The sequence below is a fragment of the Pituophis catenifer genome, unplaced genomic scaffold, assembly GCF_029215685.1.
Source record: "Pituophis catenifer annectens isolate HBS135680 unplaced genomic scaffold, rPitCat1.0.hap2 SCAF_4, whole genome shotgun sequence".
Lineage (NCBI taxonomy): Eukaryota > Metazoa > Chordata > Lepidosauria > Squamata > Colubridae > Pituophis > Pituophis catenifer.
Window position 1 is genome coordinate 129,782,442 of NW_027256884.1, and position 16,765 is coordinate 129,799,206.

At 40.5% G+C, this 16,765-nt stretch overlaps 1 protein-coding gene across 2 annotated transcripts in view; it reads right to left on the minus strand.

Annotated features, from left to right (window-relative positions):
* Nucleotides 1-14,333, minus strand: part of RAB6A (RAB6A, member RAS oncogene family) — a 55,124-nt gene extending 40,791 nt beyond the window's left edge. For both annotated transcript variants that reach the window (XM_070943014.1, XM_070943015.1), the window contains exon 1: nucleotides 13,926-14,333. In XM_070943014.1, coding sequence (XP_070799115.1) covers nucleotides 13,926-13,995 — 70 coding nt within the window. In that variant the 5' untranslated portion in view covers nucleotides 13,996-14,333. The remainder of the gene's footprint in view (nucleotides 1-13,925) is intronic.
* Nucleotides 14,334-16,765: the final 2,432 nt, after the last annotated feature.

Sequence of the window (16,765 nt, forward strand, 5' to 3'; positions counted from 1 at the left end):
TTTTAATGTTTTCTTTTTAAACTTTTGTATGGGATATTGTTCGCATTGTTTTATTCTTTGTTGTTAGCCACCCAGAGTCCCTCGGGAGTTGGACGGCATAAAAATGCGACTAATAAATAAATAAATAAAAATCTTCTGACCAGCAAAGTCAATGGGGAACCCAGATTCACTTAACAACCGTTTTACTGCCGTAACAACTGCAGTGATTCACTTAACAACTGTGGCAAAAAAGATCGTAAAATGAGGCAAAATTCACTTAAGGACTGTCCCACTTAGCAAAAGAAACTCTGGGCTTAATTGTGGTCGTAAGTCGAGGACCACCTGTATATATACTGCAGCAAAACATAGATAGGCCTGCTCCTCTTTTGTTATCCACGGGGCCAGAGAGCTTGGTTTAATCCAAGTCCAGATCAAAGGGACTCATGGGGAAAGAGAAGGGGCATCCGGAATTAATATATTACACATTTCAAAAGCCCAGCATACGGCGCTTCTTTTCAAACAATCAATTCGTGAATCCCTAGCTCAGCAGTTCGATGAGAATGCCTTGGTGGAAGGTTAAGACCACCTGAGGCAGAAAATAGATTCCAGATATCGACGCCTATAGCGTGACGACGACTGTGATCATCAACCTGAATAAATAAGCAGCAGTAACAACTGGAACTAGTATAAAGAAGCATCCAGCTGGAAATATTAAGGAAATTTTTTATCAGTTTGCAGGGCTGGAAAGCCATAGATATTGCAAACTGAAAGAAGTCAGGAGACTGAAGCCTGCCTGCCACATGGACTAAACAATAAGTGGATTTATGCTGCAGAGAGATTAAAAAGAAACAGTTAGAAATGCAGAAATTACCTGGAATACCCTTCCCATAAGACATTTCAAAAGAAGTAAAGTCTCCAGAACGCATTTATGCTTCAACTGGAGAAAATCAGACTTCCCTGTTTCCTTAGATATATTTGTATCAGAGACAAAACAAAAAAAAAAAACATCAAAGACTTCCTTGAAAATCAATGTACATCTCCATTTTCTTCTCTCCCTCCTTCCTGCACAACACATGTAGTTTGTACAATTGTCACGCTCGCTTGCGAGTCAATCCAACACTGCACAAGCAATGAACAAGCCTTTTCTGATACCTACAAGAACAACTACGTAACACTGTAGTTGTTACAATTACACAATCCTAGATATTAGTGCTGTTGGACTTGCAACATGCAGTTGATCTACCTGAGCCAAACACTCAGCACCTAAGGCGCAAAATTAACAGCAAAAAGACACTTTCTCATTTGTCTTCTTTATTGGGAAAAAATGTTACAATCTCCAGTTGGGCAATACCTTTTAGGGTCAAATTCTGCAAAAGACTAAGCAGGCTTCAAGTTCTTCAGCTCTTAGTGAGGTTGAAAGGTGACGCAAAAAAACACAGAAAAAGAAACCAAGATTCCAAAGCCAAGGTAAATATCTTGAGATCACAAGGCTTGTTGTAACAGTGTTTGTTGTGACATTTATATTACACTCATGTCTAGGCAATTAATATTCAAGTAAAAACCATCATCATCATCATCATCATCCAAAATGAGATGACAAAAATACAAATGGGGATTTAAGGACTGTTTAACCCTCCAATGCTCTCTTCAAGAGAAACATGTTTCATGCTCTATATGGAATGGGGTAGCTATCAGAATAGCAATGTAACACAGTTGGAAGGGACCTTGGAGGTCTTCTAGTCCAACCCCTTGCTGAAGCAGGAAAACCCTATAACCATTTCAGACAAGTGGCTATCCAATCTCTTCTTAAAAACTTCCACAACTTCTGGAGGCAACATCCGTTCCACTGATTAATCGTTCCAACTGTCAGGAAATTTCTCCTTAGTTTTAGGTTGCTTTTCCTCCTTGATTAGTTTCCACCCGTTGCTTCTTGTCCTGCCTGCAGGGGCTTCGGAGAACAGGCTGACCCTCTCTTCTCTGTGCCAGCCTCTTTCTGAATCCACCCATCTATTGGGAAGGGAGAATCGAGAGCATCATTTCATGGATAGATCAAACAGGATAGGTTATTTCCCTCTGCAAGGGTTGGATCCATAAGTATTATATTCCTCAGCCTTGTAGTATTTTGTATTTTGTAGGTAATAACCAGCAAGTTGTTAAGTGGGTCACTGCAGTTAAGTCACTAACACAATTGTTAAGTGAATCTGGCTTCCTTATTGACTTTTCTTGTCAGGTCAACAAAGGTGATCACATGACCCTGGAATGCTGCAACCATCATAGCTGTGAGCCAGTTGCCAATCATCTAAATTTTGATCATGAGACCACAGGGATGCTGCAAAGGTCGTAAGTGAAAAACCATCGTAAGTCACTTTTCTCAAGGCCGTTGTAACTTCAAATAGTCACTAAACAAATGGTTGTAAATAAAAGACTACCTATTTTATGCTGTAAACAGCGCAGAGTCACTTTGAAGGAAGCTGGCTGGCAAATAAATTTAATAAATATAAATAAATATACATTAAAGTAGCAGAATCACGATAGAGCCAATGGAATGGAATGGAATGGAATGGAATGGAATGGAATGGAATGGAATGGAATGGAATGGAATGGAATGGAATGGAATAGAATAGAATAGAATAGAATAGAATAGAATAGAATAGAATAGAATAGAATAGAATAGAATAGAATAGAATAGAATACTTTATTGGCCAAGTGTGATTGGACACACAAGGAATTTGTTTTTGGTGCTTACAAATAAGCAATCAAATCATACTAGGAAACAATATAAATCATAACAAGCAACAAGGTTACAGTCATAGTCATAAGTGGGAGGAGATGGGTGATAGAAACAATGAGAAGATTAATAGTAGTGCAGACTTAGTAAATAGTTTGACAGTGTTGAAGGAATTATTTGTTTAGCAGAGTGATGGCGTTCGGGAAAAAACTGTCTTTGTGTCTAGTTGTTCTGGTGTGCAGTGCTCTATAGCGTCGTTTTGAGGGTAGGAGTTGAAACACTTTATGTCCAGGATGCGAGGGGTTTGTAAATATTTTCACAGCCCTCTTTTTGACTCGTGCCGTATACAGGTCCTCCATGGAAGGCAGGTTGGTGGCCATTGTTTTTTCTGCAGTTCTAATCATCCTCTGAAGTCCGTGTCTGTCTTGTTGGGTTGCAGAACCAAATCAGATAGTTATAGAGGTGCAGATGACAGACTCAATAATTCCTCTGTAGAATCAGAAAGCTCCCTGGGCAGTTTGAACTTCCTGAGTTGGCGCAGAAAGAACATTCTTTGTTGTGCTTTTTTAATGACGTTTTTGATGTTAGGTGTCCATTTTAGGTCTTGAGATATGATAGACCCTAGAAATTTGAAAGTCTCTACTATTGATATTGTGCTGTTTATTATTGTAAGAGGTGGAAGTATGGGAGGGTTTCTCCTAAAGTCCACCACCATTTCTACGGTTTTGAGTGTGTTCAGTTCCAGATTGTTCTGGTCGCATCACGAGGTTAGTTGTTCAACCTCTCGTCTGTATGCGGATTCACTGTTGTCTCAAATGAAACCAATCACTGTTGTATCATCTGCAAACTTCAATAGTTTCACAGATGGATCGTTTGAGATGCAGTCATTGGTATAGAGAGAAGTGGAGAGAGCACACAGCCTTGGGGGGCCCCTGTGCTAATTGTACAGGTATCCGATGTGATTAGTTCCTTGTATCAATATGAATAGTTCCTTGAATAGATCCTTGTATCAAACTCTAAGAAATGTACAAGGACCAGGAGAACCATGCTTCTTCTCTCCAGATCCCACTGGTCACCTACAAGACTAATGCATTCAGCCTGAACCCTAGCTGTAAATCTGAGCAATTTATCCAAAATAAAAATAAAAATAAAAAAAAGTATGTTTTTGTCTTTTGTTATTAGTCAATGTATTGTTAGATGCTTAAGAGTTTATATGGGCGGCCCTAGTCTTTTAAACAATAAATATATTTGTAAAAAAATTACTATTTGTAAAGGAATATTGTAGCTGTAGGTTTAATTCTTCTGGGCTTTTTAAAAGATTTTGCATGATCTAGCAAATCATAAAAGAAGAAACTTTGAGAGGTCCGTGAATATGGGCCATTTTGTGATGAGGTCAGCTCAAGGCAGTGTGACACGTAGAAGCAAATAAAGAGGTTAACTTAGATATTGCTTCACTGCCTGTGACCCAGCCAGTGGGACAATGACTCTACCAGCATGACCAAAGTCCAGGTGATGAAAGCAGTGAAATTCTTTGAAGTAATCCTTAAAGTTTGCCTTGGTAGTACAGTGGTCTAAGGCACCGTTATTAAGCTGGTTATTAAGACCAGCTGCCTGCAATTACTGCAGGTTTGAATCTCGCCAAGGCTCAAGGTTGACTCAGCCTTCCATCCTTTCTAAGGTAGGTAAATTGAGGACCCAGTTTGTGGGGGCAATAAGCTGACTTTGTATAAATATACAAAAGGATGAAGGCTATTGCTTAACGCATTGTAAGCCGCCCTGAGTCTCCGGAGAAGGGCGGCATATAAATCAAATTAAAAAAAAAAAGTATTAATTCTATTGATTTTTGTAGCATCATTATTTTTAATGGCCACTAAAATAAAAATAAAATAAAAAAAACAGCTGAAAAATGCACATGAAAGCTTTGGGGAATTGTCCAGCTAAAGAAAAAAAAAAGGACAGTCTAAAATGATAAAGTGAAAGACCCATCGTTAAAAAAAATCACAATAATGCCTCTAATCAAAAGGACTTTGAGAGAATGTCAGCATCGGTTGTTCAAATGCAGCCATCTTGGCACTATCATGATGAAACACTATGGTACACATGGAGTTGGGCAGCCTTAAATCTAGTTAATAAATAAAATTATATCACATGAACATTGAACTATCCAAAAAACTGGATAAGCCTGCAATCCAAAACCTAACAATAATAGAAATCAGAGCCCCACAAGGAGCAGAAACTAGACTGGCACTAATTAAGAGAACTAAGCAAAGGCATTCATTCAAGAAAGGTGTGTATTAGTATCAATTTAGAAAGGATAAGTTTATAATAACTATATAATAACTAAACTGAACTATCAAACAGTCTGTTGCAGATCAGTATACAATTGTTTGTAGCAAGTAAAGTCAAATTATTCATTGAGGGAATACTTAATAGCAATACAGGTAATCCTTGATTTACAATGATTCATTTAGTAACCGTTCAAAGTTACAATGGCACTCAAAAAAGAGACATGACCATTTTTTCACACATGACCATTGCAGCATCCCCATGGTCATGTGATCATAATTTGGATGCTTCGCAACTGGTTCATATTTATGACAGTTGCAATGAGGAAACCAGATTCACTTAACAACCAGTTTAAAAACTGCAGAAATTCACTTAACTAATGTGGCAAGAAAAGAGGGGCAAAACTCACTTAACAAATGTCTCCCTTAGCAACAGAAATTTTGGGCTCAACTGTGATCATAAGTTGAGGACTATCTGTATAAGCGTTCAATATGGAGCTATTAAAGCCACAGTGTTTGTGTGTGTGTGTGTCTGAAAACGTTCTTCTGTGCCTACACTTACAACATCCAACATCAACGAGCATCATAGCTCGTTCAACTTTTCAAGGTGCAAGCCAAGACTCTGAGGAGATGCTTCCTCTGTGGGACATAAGTCAATCATTATCCTTCAAGGAAAAGGAGGCATCTCTGTCAGGACCTCCATCTTTATGATTGCAAAATTCTATAAAGCCCATTAGCAATCCAGCTCCTTCTCCCAGGGGGGTTGAACTGACTACAGGAGATATTACAGCTGCCTCTATAAAGCTTCAATTAGCTTTAGGATGTGCTGATGCCATTAAACTCGAGAAGAATGAGAAAGCTGCTGAGACAATTTCTCTCGATTAACCCAACGACAACAAGCCTTATCAGAAGCCCTTCTGTATAACTGTATAACTGGAGTTGACCAAGATTTTACTTCTGGCTTCTTTTTTCACTGAGGGACTGTACTCCACTTACTGTATTTTTCGGAGTATAAGACTCACCGGAGTATAAAACGCACCTACCTTTTTTGGTGAGGAAAAGAAGAAAAAGAAATCTGCCTCCGAACAATTTTGCGACGTTGCAGCAAACAGAAAACAGCCTGCTTTACTTTCATTTTCGCTTTCAGCATAGCTTGATTAGCACAAGGAAAAAAAAATCTGCTCCAGCAATTTACCTCTTTGCAGCAAGCAGCAGAGCCCTATGCAAAACAGCTGAGAGCAAATCAGCTGAGAGTCGGGAGGCTGATCCAATCAACTTGTGCTAATTAGGTTGTGCTGAAGCTGAAAGGAGCTGTTTTTCCTTGTTGTTTGCTTTCAAGGAGGTAACTGCTGTGAGGCAGAGGCCAAAGGGTGGGGGCCAGTGAGTGGACGGGGCTACATTCGGGTGTATAAGACACCTAAATTTTCACCCCCTTTATGGTACTTAATTTGCTGGTTCAAATCTGACTGTTTTGAAGACTTTGGAAAAAGTGCAGAGAAGAGTAGCTAAGATGATTAAAGGCCTGGAGACTAAGACACATGAAGAACGGTTGCAGGATTTGGGTTTGGCTAGTCTAGAGAAAAGAAGGACTAGAGGTGACATGATAGCAGTTTTCCAATATTTGAGGGGCTGTCACAAAGAAGAGAGACTTACGGTATTTTCCAGTGCACTAGAAGGCAAGACAAGAAACAATGGACGGAAACTAATCAAGGAGAAAAGCAACCTAGAACTAAGGAGAAATTTCCTGACAGTGAGAACAATCAACCAGTGGAACAACTTGCCTTCAGAAGTTGTGGGTGCTCCAACACTGGACGCTTTTAAGAAGCGACTGGACAGCCACTTGTCTGAAATGGCAGGGGGTTGGACTAGAAGACCTCCAAGGTCCCTTCCAGCTCTATTCTGATTCACATTGGATCTTTCTCTTTCAACCTGGAACCACTAATTTCCTCAAGTAGCCATACAACCTGCAATAGATTTAGAGAGCAGGAGGTTCACACAACTATGGTGAAGTCCACATTTCAACACTGTGCAGGAACGGTCTTAGAGATTACACCACAGGAGTCAGGGAGGGGAAAAAAGCAATTAGACAACCCTCTGCAAGAATGAATAATAGTTCAGTGCTATTCTTTGGAACATTTAGGCAGAAAGAAACACAGCCTTTGGGGGCCTCTGCAAGAACCCAATCTGAGCTCCTGGGCAAGCAATTTGTGCAATTCAACTTTGATGTTTAAAGCCTTACCTGCCTTGCATTCTTAAGCTCTCAAGCTTTGACAGTTCCTGCCATACATATGTCTAATATTATAACAGCAAATTTTATTTTGCATATGGCAAGGCCTATGCGGTGGAATAAACTGCAATTGAAGTAGGCACCACCTTATTATGTTTAGGAATGGGGTAGAAACCTATAATTTCTAGAGATTTGGAGGTGCTTTTGGTTCTAATGTTACTTTTAGCATTTTAATTCATGTTATTATTGTTATAAACCACACACAGCCAGCCATTGAGATAGACGTAAAATGTATACATATATAAATAGGATTAAATATAGATTAAAATTCTGTATGTAACATGCAGCCTCCTTAACTGCTACAATTTTATGTTCAGTTATATCAGACAATATCTTTTCTGACCTATTATAACTCACTGCTGGTGGAACAATTAGTGACTCTGGTTCCCTCAGCTAAAGATTGCTTAGTTTTATTGCACCAATTCCAGAGTCTCATTCTATGGACCAAAATGGCCTTTGTTTTTCTCCAAATCAGTAGGGTTGAAAAGTTGAATATTATGCAATATCCTTATGCTTCAAGAGAACTTCAGCAGAATACTGAATGCTCTAGTTAACTAGAGCAGAATACATTTTTTAAAAGTGGCCATTTGCTTGCTTACTCTCTCTGAGATTTAAAACCGATAGACAAGAAGGTAATTTGATATGATTCTTCCAAGCTCGTATCTTCTTGCTCTTTCATCAAATTAAGCCTGTTAACACCTACAGTCTTTGAGCTTTCGTAAGTATGTGTGTGTATACACACTCTCTCTCTCACACACACACATATATTTCATCTACAGAATACTCACTTAAAGTTATCTTTCAGATTAAAATAAGCAGACACAAATAAAGTACACCTTTGCCAACAATTCCATTCAACTAAAGAGGGTGGGGGTTTGGTGACAACCCCACCTTAGAATTTTGAGTGCTATCTGTATGTTCTCACTTCCCCCAGCAATTAAATCCACAGCACACTGAAAAACTACATTGAGTACATCTGAATAAACTTTACTTTAATAATTAGCCATCATAAATGTGAGACAGTTGTCATGCATCCGAATGTGACCATAAGGATGCTGCAACGATCATAAGTGAAAAAAAGTCATAAGTCACTTTTTTCAATGCCACTGTAAGTTTGAACAGTCACTAAGCAAACTGTTGTAAGTCAAGGACTATCTGTATACCAAAGGTCATCTAAAGTGTCAATAAACTGTCTCACCCAAAAAAGGGAACGGACTCATTCAATTGCCTCAGAGGAGAGGACCACAACCAATGCAAAGAGATTCTTGGCTGAACATTAGGAGAAAAGTGACACTGGAACAGTTCTGGTTTTATAAGCCAAAACACCATGGCAATCTCTTAGAAATGCTGATATTACCAATCTGGCACCATGTAGAAGCCTAGAGCGGATGATCTCCATCTTCCCTTCCAGCTCTGTATGTAAAGACAATGACAATTCTGGGGACTGTTAGTGTGATCCATATCTAGTTTCAGACAACCTTCTCTGATCTGATTTCTTCTGGAAGGTTCCATAATTTTCTACCGTGCTGGCCAATACATTCGGAGAGCATTAGGCTAGGCTAGGCTACAATAGTTTACTCTTGTACTGCTTCCAGAATCCACCTCAAACACAAAGTCGAACTTCATAATTATAAATCTTCAGCGGGTGCAAAAAATGGGCACGAGAAAAACTCTGAAATATTTAACAGCTACAAAGTATAGCAAAAGGATGCTTTGGCATCATGACCACAACACATGCTAAGCTGAATTACGCTAGTGGTGAAATTGAGTCCGGATTTCAGAGACCCCAATTTCTTGTTGCAGAACCTTCTTAAGAACTCACAACATCTCAAATCCACAAAACGATTGTATGAAATAAACTTCATCCTATATTTATACATAGAAATAACCATGCCCTCAAATAAATGCAAACTTTGCCAAGGAAGTCTAAAGAATCTTTGCAAATTAGTAGTTGAAGAATTGCTACTGAAATCAGTCAGTCCAGGCAAGTCCAGAAAATGATTATAAGGTTCAAACAAACTCAGACTACAATTTGGAATAATATACGGAAGACCTATAAGAATGTAAGGCATTTAGTCTTCAAACATATATAATTTACAGATATTCTTGTAAGAGCAAAATGAAAGACCAGGAGAACAAGGATTAAATAAAAGTTACAATGAATTATTTCATTTAGACGGAACTTCCCTTAAGAATTATGGTGGTTCAAAGACTGGAAGCAGATCAGACTAAAATATCCACAATATTTTTTTTTTCATAGATCAGTTGCCATTTCCATTTCTAAATAGAATATATTTTTAAGCATGCATAAAAATAGAATCACTGCATAATAGCCAATCTCTGGTAGCACCCTTGTAAATCGATATTTACTCTGTTAAAACTGGGGACCTGAACTTGATTTAAGAATCAGCAAGCATTAACAATTAACAGGAAAATTTATGCTGCCAGAATAAAAAGAGACCTGAAGTACCATATTAAAGTAATTTCCTATAAACTGTCAACTACTTCTAAAAACTCCAAATGTACCAACCACTGCAAGTGCAGCACTCCATGCTATTAAACCTAGCAGTAAGACAGGCTGATTTTTTTCAGCAAATATATTCAAAGTATATGCCTCAGGATCTTTCAATTTAGGTTGTATATTGTTTTCTCTCTATTCTGTTCATCCTTCTCTGAAGTAACAATTATAACTGTCTCTAGAGGAAAACACTGCTCTTTATAGGGCTGCCAGTGTGCTTCATAACTCTTGTAACAGTACTTTATAGAAAATATCCTGAGGGACAGTTATCATGGCTAATAGCTACATAAATCAAGTTTGAAAACCTGAACAATATGAGTCCAAATACAAACTGATGGATGTAAAGGGGGGGGAGGGGCGAAGGACCCTTGGCTGACATCCTGTTCTCAGCATCTCAGGTACAGGCATTAGATTTGAATTCCCCAACTTTCCTCCAAGAAAGCAATTATTGTGTGATCTTTTTTTCCCCCTGAAAAAAAGCCCCTGGGAAATGAGGCTATAGAAGTCTGAAGTTCATCCAATGAAATGCCATCCAAGTAGCATTTAGTTTCTCAAGCACACAAACACTCTATCTATATAAAATGAACCATTAAGTCAACCCTAATCAGGTGACTTCCAAGACCATCGAGAAAGCCACCAAGTACTGTTATCCAATGTCCTGGAAAGGTGAAAGAAAAATCTTAAAATTTAAGATTCCCCGTGTAAATGCAAGGGCTTTGATTTCTGTGTACTGCAGTGAAGAAATCTCTATTTGTAGCTTCATTCATCCTTGCAATCATGAAACTAATATTGCCTTAGACTCAGAATTGTCTAAGTCTAAGTAAGACAATTCCTAAATGAAGAGTCTTTAGAAACTATTTAAAACTCAACAATAAAGCGATATTTTTTTTTAACAAATCACCAAGGAAATGAATATTATTATGACTTTCATTATTTCATTTGTAGCCTACTTTTCATCACAAAAGTTCATCAGTAGCCTACAAGAAGTGTATAAACAAAAGTTTGTGAGCTGGAGTCTAGAGAACAGTTCCTCTAAAGACAGGAAGCTCATTGGATGAACTTCAGGCAATGACTTTTTTTAGCTTCACTTCCCTGGGGCTGTTTTTTTTTTCAGGGGGAAAAAGATTACACATAGTGTGCTTTCTTGGAGAAAAGTTGGAGAATTCAAGCACAAAATAAACCAGTAACAATACAGCTCAATATTTACAGGAACCTGTCATGTGTATGGAGTAGATATACCAGTAAGTGATAAGAAAATTAAAATACAGAAACATGCACAATTCAATTCCCATTCGCTTCAGAAAAGTATGGATTTCATGTGGAAATATTATTGTTTAATCTACTATAAAGATGCCTTAAATTTTATTTAGATCTGTGGTCTGTTTGCCACCAACGTATCCGCTGCGTCATATAAGCAATGGCATCAAACAATATATGACAATAAATCTATTATTCCTAACTGATGGAAAATTATGATTCCAGAGTCAAATGGTAATCATTGGAAATATATATATTATGACTTGCCTTACCTGTGAGATTGGCAGCATATAAATCTAATAAATATATGAAGGTATTTTAAACAGATTCACCTTAGCATTTTTACTGATTCCATTCATATACCACCAGAATCATAAACACACCTTGCATATTAATACAGCTGTTCATGATCTCAAGATATTAGTCTACATCTGTTAGCTAAGGTTTTTTTTAACTAGAAAGATTAGAGAGAAATCATTCCACAAACAGATATTTTATGACTAAGTGGTTCTTCCTCCCTGCAAAATAATGAAAACAATAAGGAATTCTGGATTTTGATTGTGATGGAAGAATGGGAAAGTAGAGAAGATAGAAGAGATATCCTGTAGTAAATGTTTAAACCATTATTACTACTGAAGTGTTTTGTTTCTAAGACTCAATGCCTGTCTTTAAAGCAAACTGACAACTTTTTATCTCACTCTGCACCCTATCAAACCATCAAAACTGAGTATGAATCAGCAGTATTGTTTTACTTTGTAGAACATTTGTTTTACTTCATTTTTAGAAGCATGACATTAATAGAAATGTTCATTTTCAAAGAGTGATGGCAATTACATTCAAGCAGACCTGTCACAATGCTATACCACAAGGACAATTCCAGTCATGGTTGAGAAAATCTACCTTTTTTTTCTTAATGGATCCTATCATTCTTCCACTGAAGAAACTGGACCAAATCAGACAAACAGTAAATTACAGCGCTTACCAAAATAATATTTTAAAAGGCTCAGCTCTTAACAAATGTAGTGATCATAATTCTTTCAACAAAATATATAAAAGCTCTTTCTAGTTTTCAACCCAATCAACACTATCAGGCACAGGTACACCAAAATACAAAGATAATATTCATATATTCATTGATTTTTTTCCTTCTTATTCTTTCAACAAATTAAAATCTCAGCATAGAACTGAGTGTTAGTATATATTTATATATATTTATCCTAAAAGAACACTTTCTATTTTCCTATGGTGGAGATCCAAGCTAAATTCTTATGGTGAATTTAAAACTACTAAATTATTCCAGACTAAATTCAGCAAAAGGTTTCAAAGCTTGAGTGAGGATTTATCTATTCCCTGCAAAAGAAGAAATTACAGAAAATCTTAATATGCCATTAATTGGGAAAGCCAAGTCTCTATGGAGCTTAGTCGACAGATTTTTTAAAAAAGATCTATTAGAAAAATGTAGTACTTCCCCGATCCAGGAAATAATAAAATTCCTCCCGAAATCAGAAATAGCTAGAATTTCTGACGCTCAGGGTTTCCAAATTAGCAACTGAACTTTGACAGGGAGAAGGCAGCCAAAGAAAATGACAGTGTTTTTTTCCATCTTTTGTGTTAGCTTCCAGTTTGATGCCACCGATGCTCCGGAGAAAACCAAAACAGGCTCAGACATCACACAATACAGAACCCCCATTACTTCAGCTCGGTTTACCGAATCAACCCAGCCAACTAGATGTGCAATTAGCATGCTAAGCTGGATTCACAAAACACACTTTGCCAACAGCCATGTTTTTGGCTTAGTATGCAGCGTACAAGCCTCAGAATTGGAAATAAACACATCCATTGAGAGGGGCGGCCTGACACCCTGATCTGGATTAAAATCAGGGTTTGTTTGTTTTTTTCCTCCCCGTCCAAAGAATGATGGGCCAGCAGCAAAGAATGCCAGGCTGTCCAGCCGCCCCTGCCAGCCTTTGAATACAAATATATAAAAATATAAGGAATGAATGAATGAATGCATTAGGGTCGTTTTCCAGGCTGCTTCTCTCCTGGGTTTTTTAGGAGGAGGAAAAAGCGATCCAGTGAAAGCAAAGAAGGCTTAATACAGAGGGGAGGAGAGAGGGGAAAAGAGGAGGATTTATTTTTTTTTTAGGATGGGGGAAGGAGGCAGATCAGATCGAGACCCTTCCTCCTCCCCCTCCCCCAATTCCCCCAAGAACATGTGAACGTTTTTAAAATGTTATCTAATTTTAGGTTCTATTTAATTGGGCCAAACTATGTTATAATAATAATTTTAATTAGCAATTTTATGATGTTTGTGTCTCTATATTTTTTCTTGACTGTACACCGCCTTGAGTCCTACTGGAGAAAGGCGGTATAGAAATAAAATAAAATAAATAAATAAATAAATAAATAATCGTTCCTCCTTTATGGATAATCAAAAATGATCAATAATCCTTTTGGGCCCCACCCGGGGATCTGATTTTCCTTCCTGCCCCTCGTTTGTCAGATGGAGGAAGAAATCAGAGCGCAAGAGAATAACAAGGAGGAAGAAGAGGAGAGAAGTAGATGATGAGAATAATAATAATAATAATAATAATAATAATAATAATAATAATAATAATAATAATAATAATAATAATAATAATAATAATAATAATATCGAGGTCTCCTTGCTGGAGCTGGAGGGGAGCCAGAACCGAAGCGAGGCGACCCCAGGAGCAGCCCCCGCGCTCTTTTCCCCCCACCCCCACCCTCCCCCCAGCCTTGCCCGCGCGGGGGCTCATGGGAGTTGTAGTCTCCGCGCTGAGGCGATCGGCGTCGCGGTTCCGAAGGGCAGGAGGGCAAAAGGCCGGACTGGCCGCCCCGCCGACTCACCGCTTTGCTCGCCGAGGAAGACCAGCTTGAATTTCCGCAGCGGGTTGCCGAAATCCCCGCCCGCCGACATGATGGGGATGATGGGGGTGGTGATACCGCTGCCGGAGGAAGAGGAGGAAGAGCGGGAGGAGAGAAGGAGCCGCCGCCGGGTCTCCCCGGGTGACTCTCGTGGGGGGGAGGAAGAGGAGGAGGAGGACGGGCAGCGCCGCCTCAGGCGCCTGAGGAGAGTTAGGCCTTTCCAGTCACGGACCGGGCCCGACGCGCGGAGGAAGGAGCGGCCGGCGACCGGGAGACGGCGGGAGCTCCTCCGGGCGGGACTGAGGGAAGCGGCTCCGAACCCAACCTCGGCCACGACACCAACTCGCTCGCGCCGCTGAGGCAATGCCGGCTCCGCCCGCCGTCCGCCTCTCCTCAGGCTAGGCCCCGCCTCCCAGCCGGACCGCCTCCGCCCGCCCCCTCGCCCGCGGTCCAATCACGAAGGGGAAGAAACAGCCCCTGCCTCGCGCGGATTGGAGGGACGAGGAAAGGGGGTGGGGCCGGGCCGGCGCGAGCGCCCGTCGCTCCAACCGCCGGGAGGAGCAGGAGGGTGACGCCAGCAGGAGTAGTGCGCAGGCGCCAAGAGAGAGAGAGAGAGAGAGAGAGAGAGAGAGAGAGAGAGAGAGAGAGGCCTTGGGAAAATAGAAGAAGAGGGCGTGGTTTTGCGAGGTCTTTGACGTCGCGTACCTGCGCGTCACACGGAGGGTCAGCATTGGTCGAAATGGCCCCCGGAGGCGGGTTTTGTGAAAAATCGTTATCCGTTCCCATGGTTACTCGCACCTCCTCTCCCTACTTGGGTCTCAGGGACATCCTTAATGAGAAAGGCTTCTGCAACGTGGCGCCCCCGGGTATTATTATTGACAATACATTTATATTCCAGTCCGGCTTCCTAATAGTGAGGACAATTAACCAGTGGAACAGCTTGCCACCAGATGTTGTGGGTGTTTCATCACTAGAGGTTTCTAAGAAGAAACTGGACAACCATTTTTCTGGTTATGGTATAGGACCGTGATGGCGAACCTATGGCACGCGTGCCACAGGTGGCACATGGAGTCATATCAGTGGGCACGCGAGCTCAGCCAATTTTCGGGCCTTCTGGGCTCACCGGAAGTAGGGAAATAGGCTGTTTCTGGCCTCCAGAGAGCCTCCGGGGCGGAGGGGAAGGCCATTTTCGCCCTCCCCAGGCTCCTGGAAAGACTCTAGAGCCTGGGGAGAGCAAAAAATGGGCCTTCCGGTCCCACTGGAAGTCAGTAAATGCGCCATTTTTAGCCTCCGGGGGGGGCTCCTAGAAAGGTTCTGGAGCCTGGGGAGGGCGAAAAATGGGTGGGTCACGTGCACGTGCATGGGGGGGCAGGGTGCATAGAATTATGGATGTGGGCACGTGCACACATGACCCCCCCCCCACTTTTGGCACATGATGGCAAAAAGGTTAGCCATCACTGGTATAGGATCTCCTGCTTGAGCAGGGGGCTGGACTAGAAGACCTCCAAGGTCCCTTCCAACTCTATTCTGATTCTGAATTCCTGACTGGGTAACTTTGGGCCAATCACCAGGAGACGGTGAATTCTAGTCCTGTCTTAGGCATGAAAGCCAACTGAGTGAGTTTGAACCAATCAGAAAGAGATGGTGAGTTCTAGTCCTGCCTTCGGTGTGAAAACTGGCTGGGTGACTTTGGACCAATCACCAGGAGTCTGGGAGTTAAAGTCCCACGGTAGGCATGAAAGACAGCTGGGTAACTTTGAGCCAGTCTCTCTGTCTCTGCCCACCTCACACACTTGTTGCTGTGGGGAAAACAGGAGGAGAAAAGGAACATTAAATATGCTTGTTGCCTTGAGCTATTTATAATGTCATACAGGCGGGATAAAAAAAAAATAAATCTGATAAATAAATCAAAATGTCATTCAATTGCCTTGGTGGTCACCAGAGCCTTGGTGGCGCAGCAGACTAAAGTGCTGTTAAGTAGCACCAGCTGCCTGCAATTACTGCGAATTCAAATCTCACCAGGCTCAAGGTTGACTCAGCCTTCCATCCTTCCGAGGTAGGTAAAACTGAGGACCCGGATTGTGGGGGCAATAAGCTGACTTTGTATAAAAAAAAGAACACCGCTTGGGGGGGGGGGGGGCGAAAGCCCTACTAAGCAGGTATATACAAAAGTATGAAGGCTATTGCTTAACGCATTGTAAGCCGCCCTGAGTCTACAGAAAAGGACGGCATATAAATCGAACAAATAAATAAATAAATAAATAAATAAATAAATAATAATAATAATTTTATTTCTATACCGCCCTTCTCCCAAAGGACTCAGGACGGTGTACAGCCAGTTTAAAAACACAAGACACAACAATAATTAAAAATTAAAATAATTAAATAGATTTGGCTGATTTAAAAACTCTAAAAATTAAAATACCCCAATTTAAAATTATTATATTGACAGCCCTGCCTGGCGGAACAACAAGGTCTTCAATGCGCAGCGGAACACCCGGAGGTCGGAGATCTTGCGTATAAATAAATAAATAAATAAATAAATAAATAAATAAATAAATAAATTCTTTGAAATATGACAGCCCAGAGAAAGGAAATTCCAAGAGGACTGAGGATCTCAGTGACGAGGAAATAGAGACCAGTATGGTTGGGGGTACATAAGATACTATGGCGAGGTGGAACTCGAATTGTAATCCCTGGAGCCTTCAACCGTCATGCTGCGTGTCATAAGGTTTGATTGGCAGGTGTCCGCTGTGGCCCCCTCTTGAAGTACCAGGATGAATCACAGAACACGGAGGAAGCTGCCTGTGTTATGAATAGAA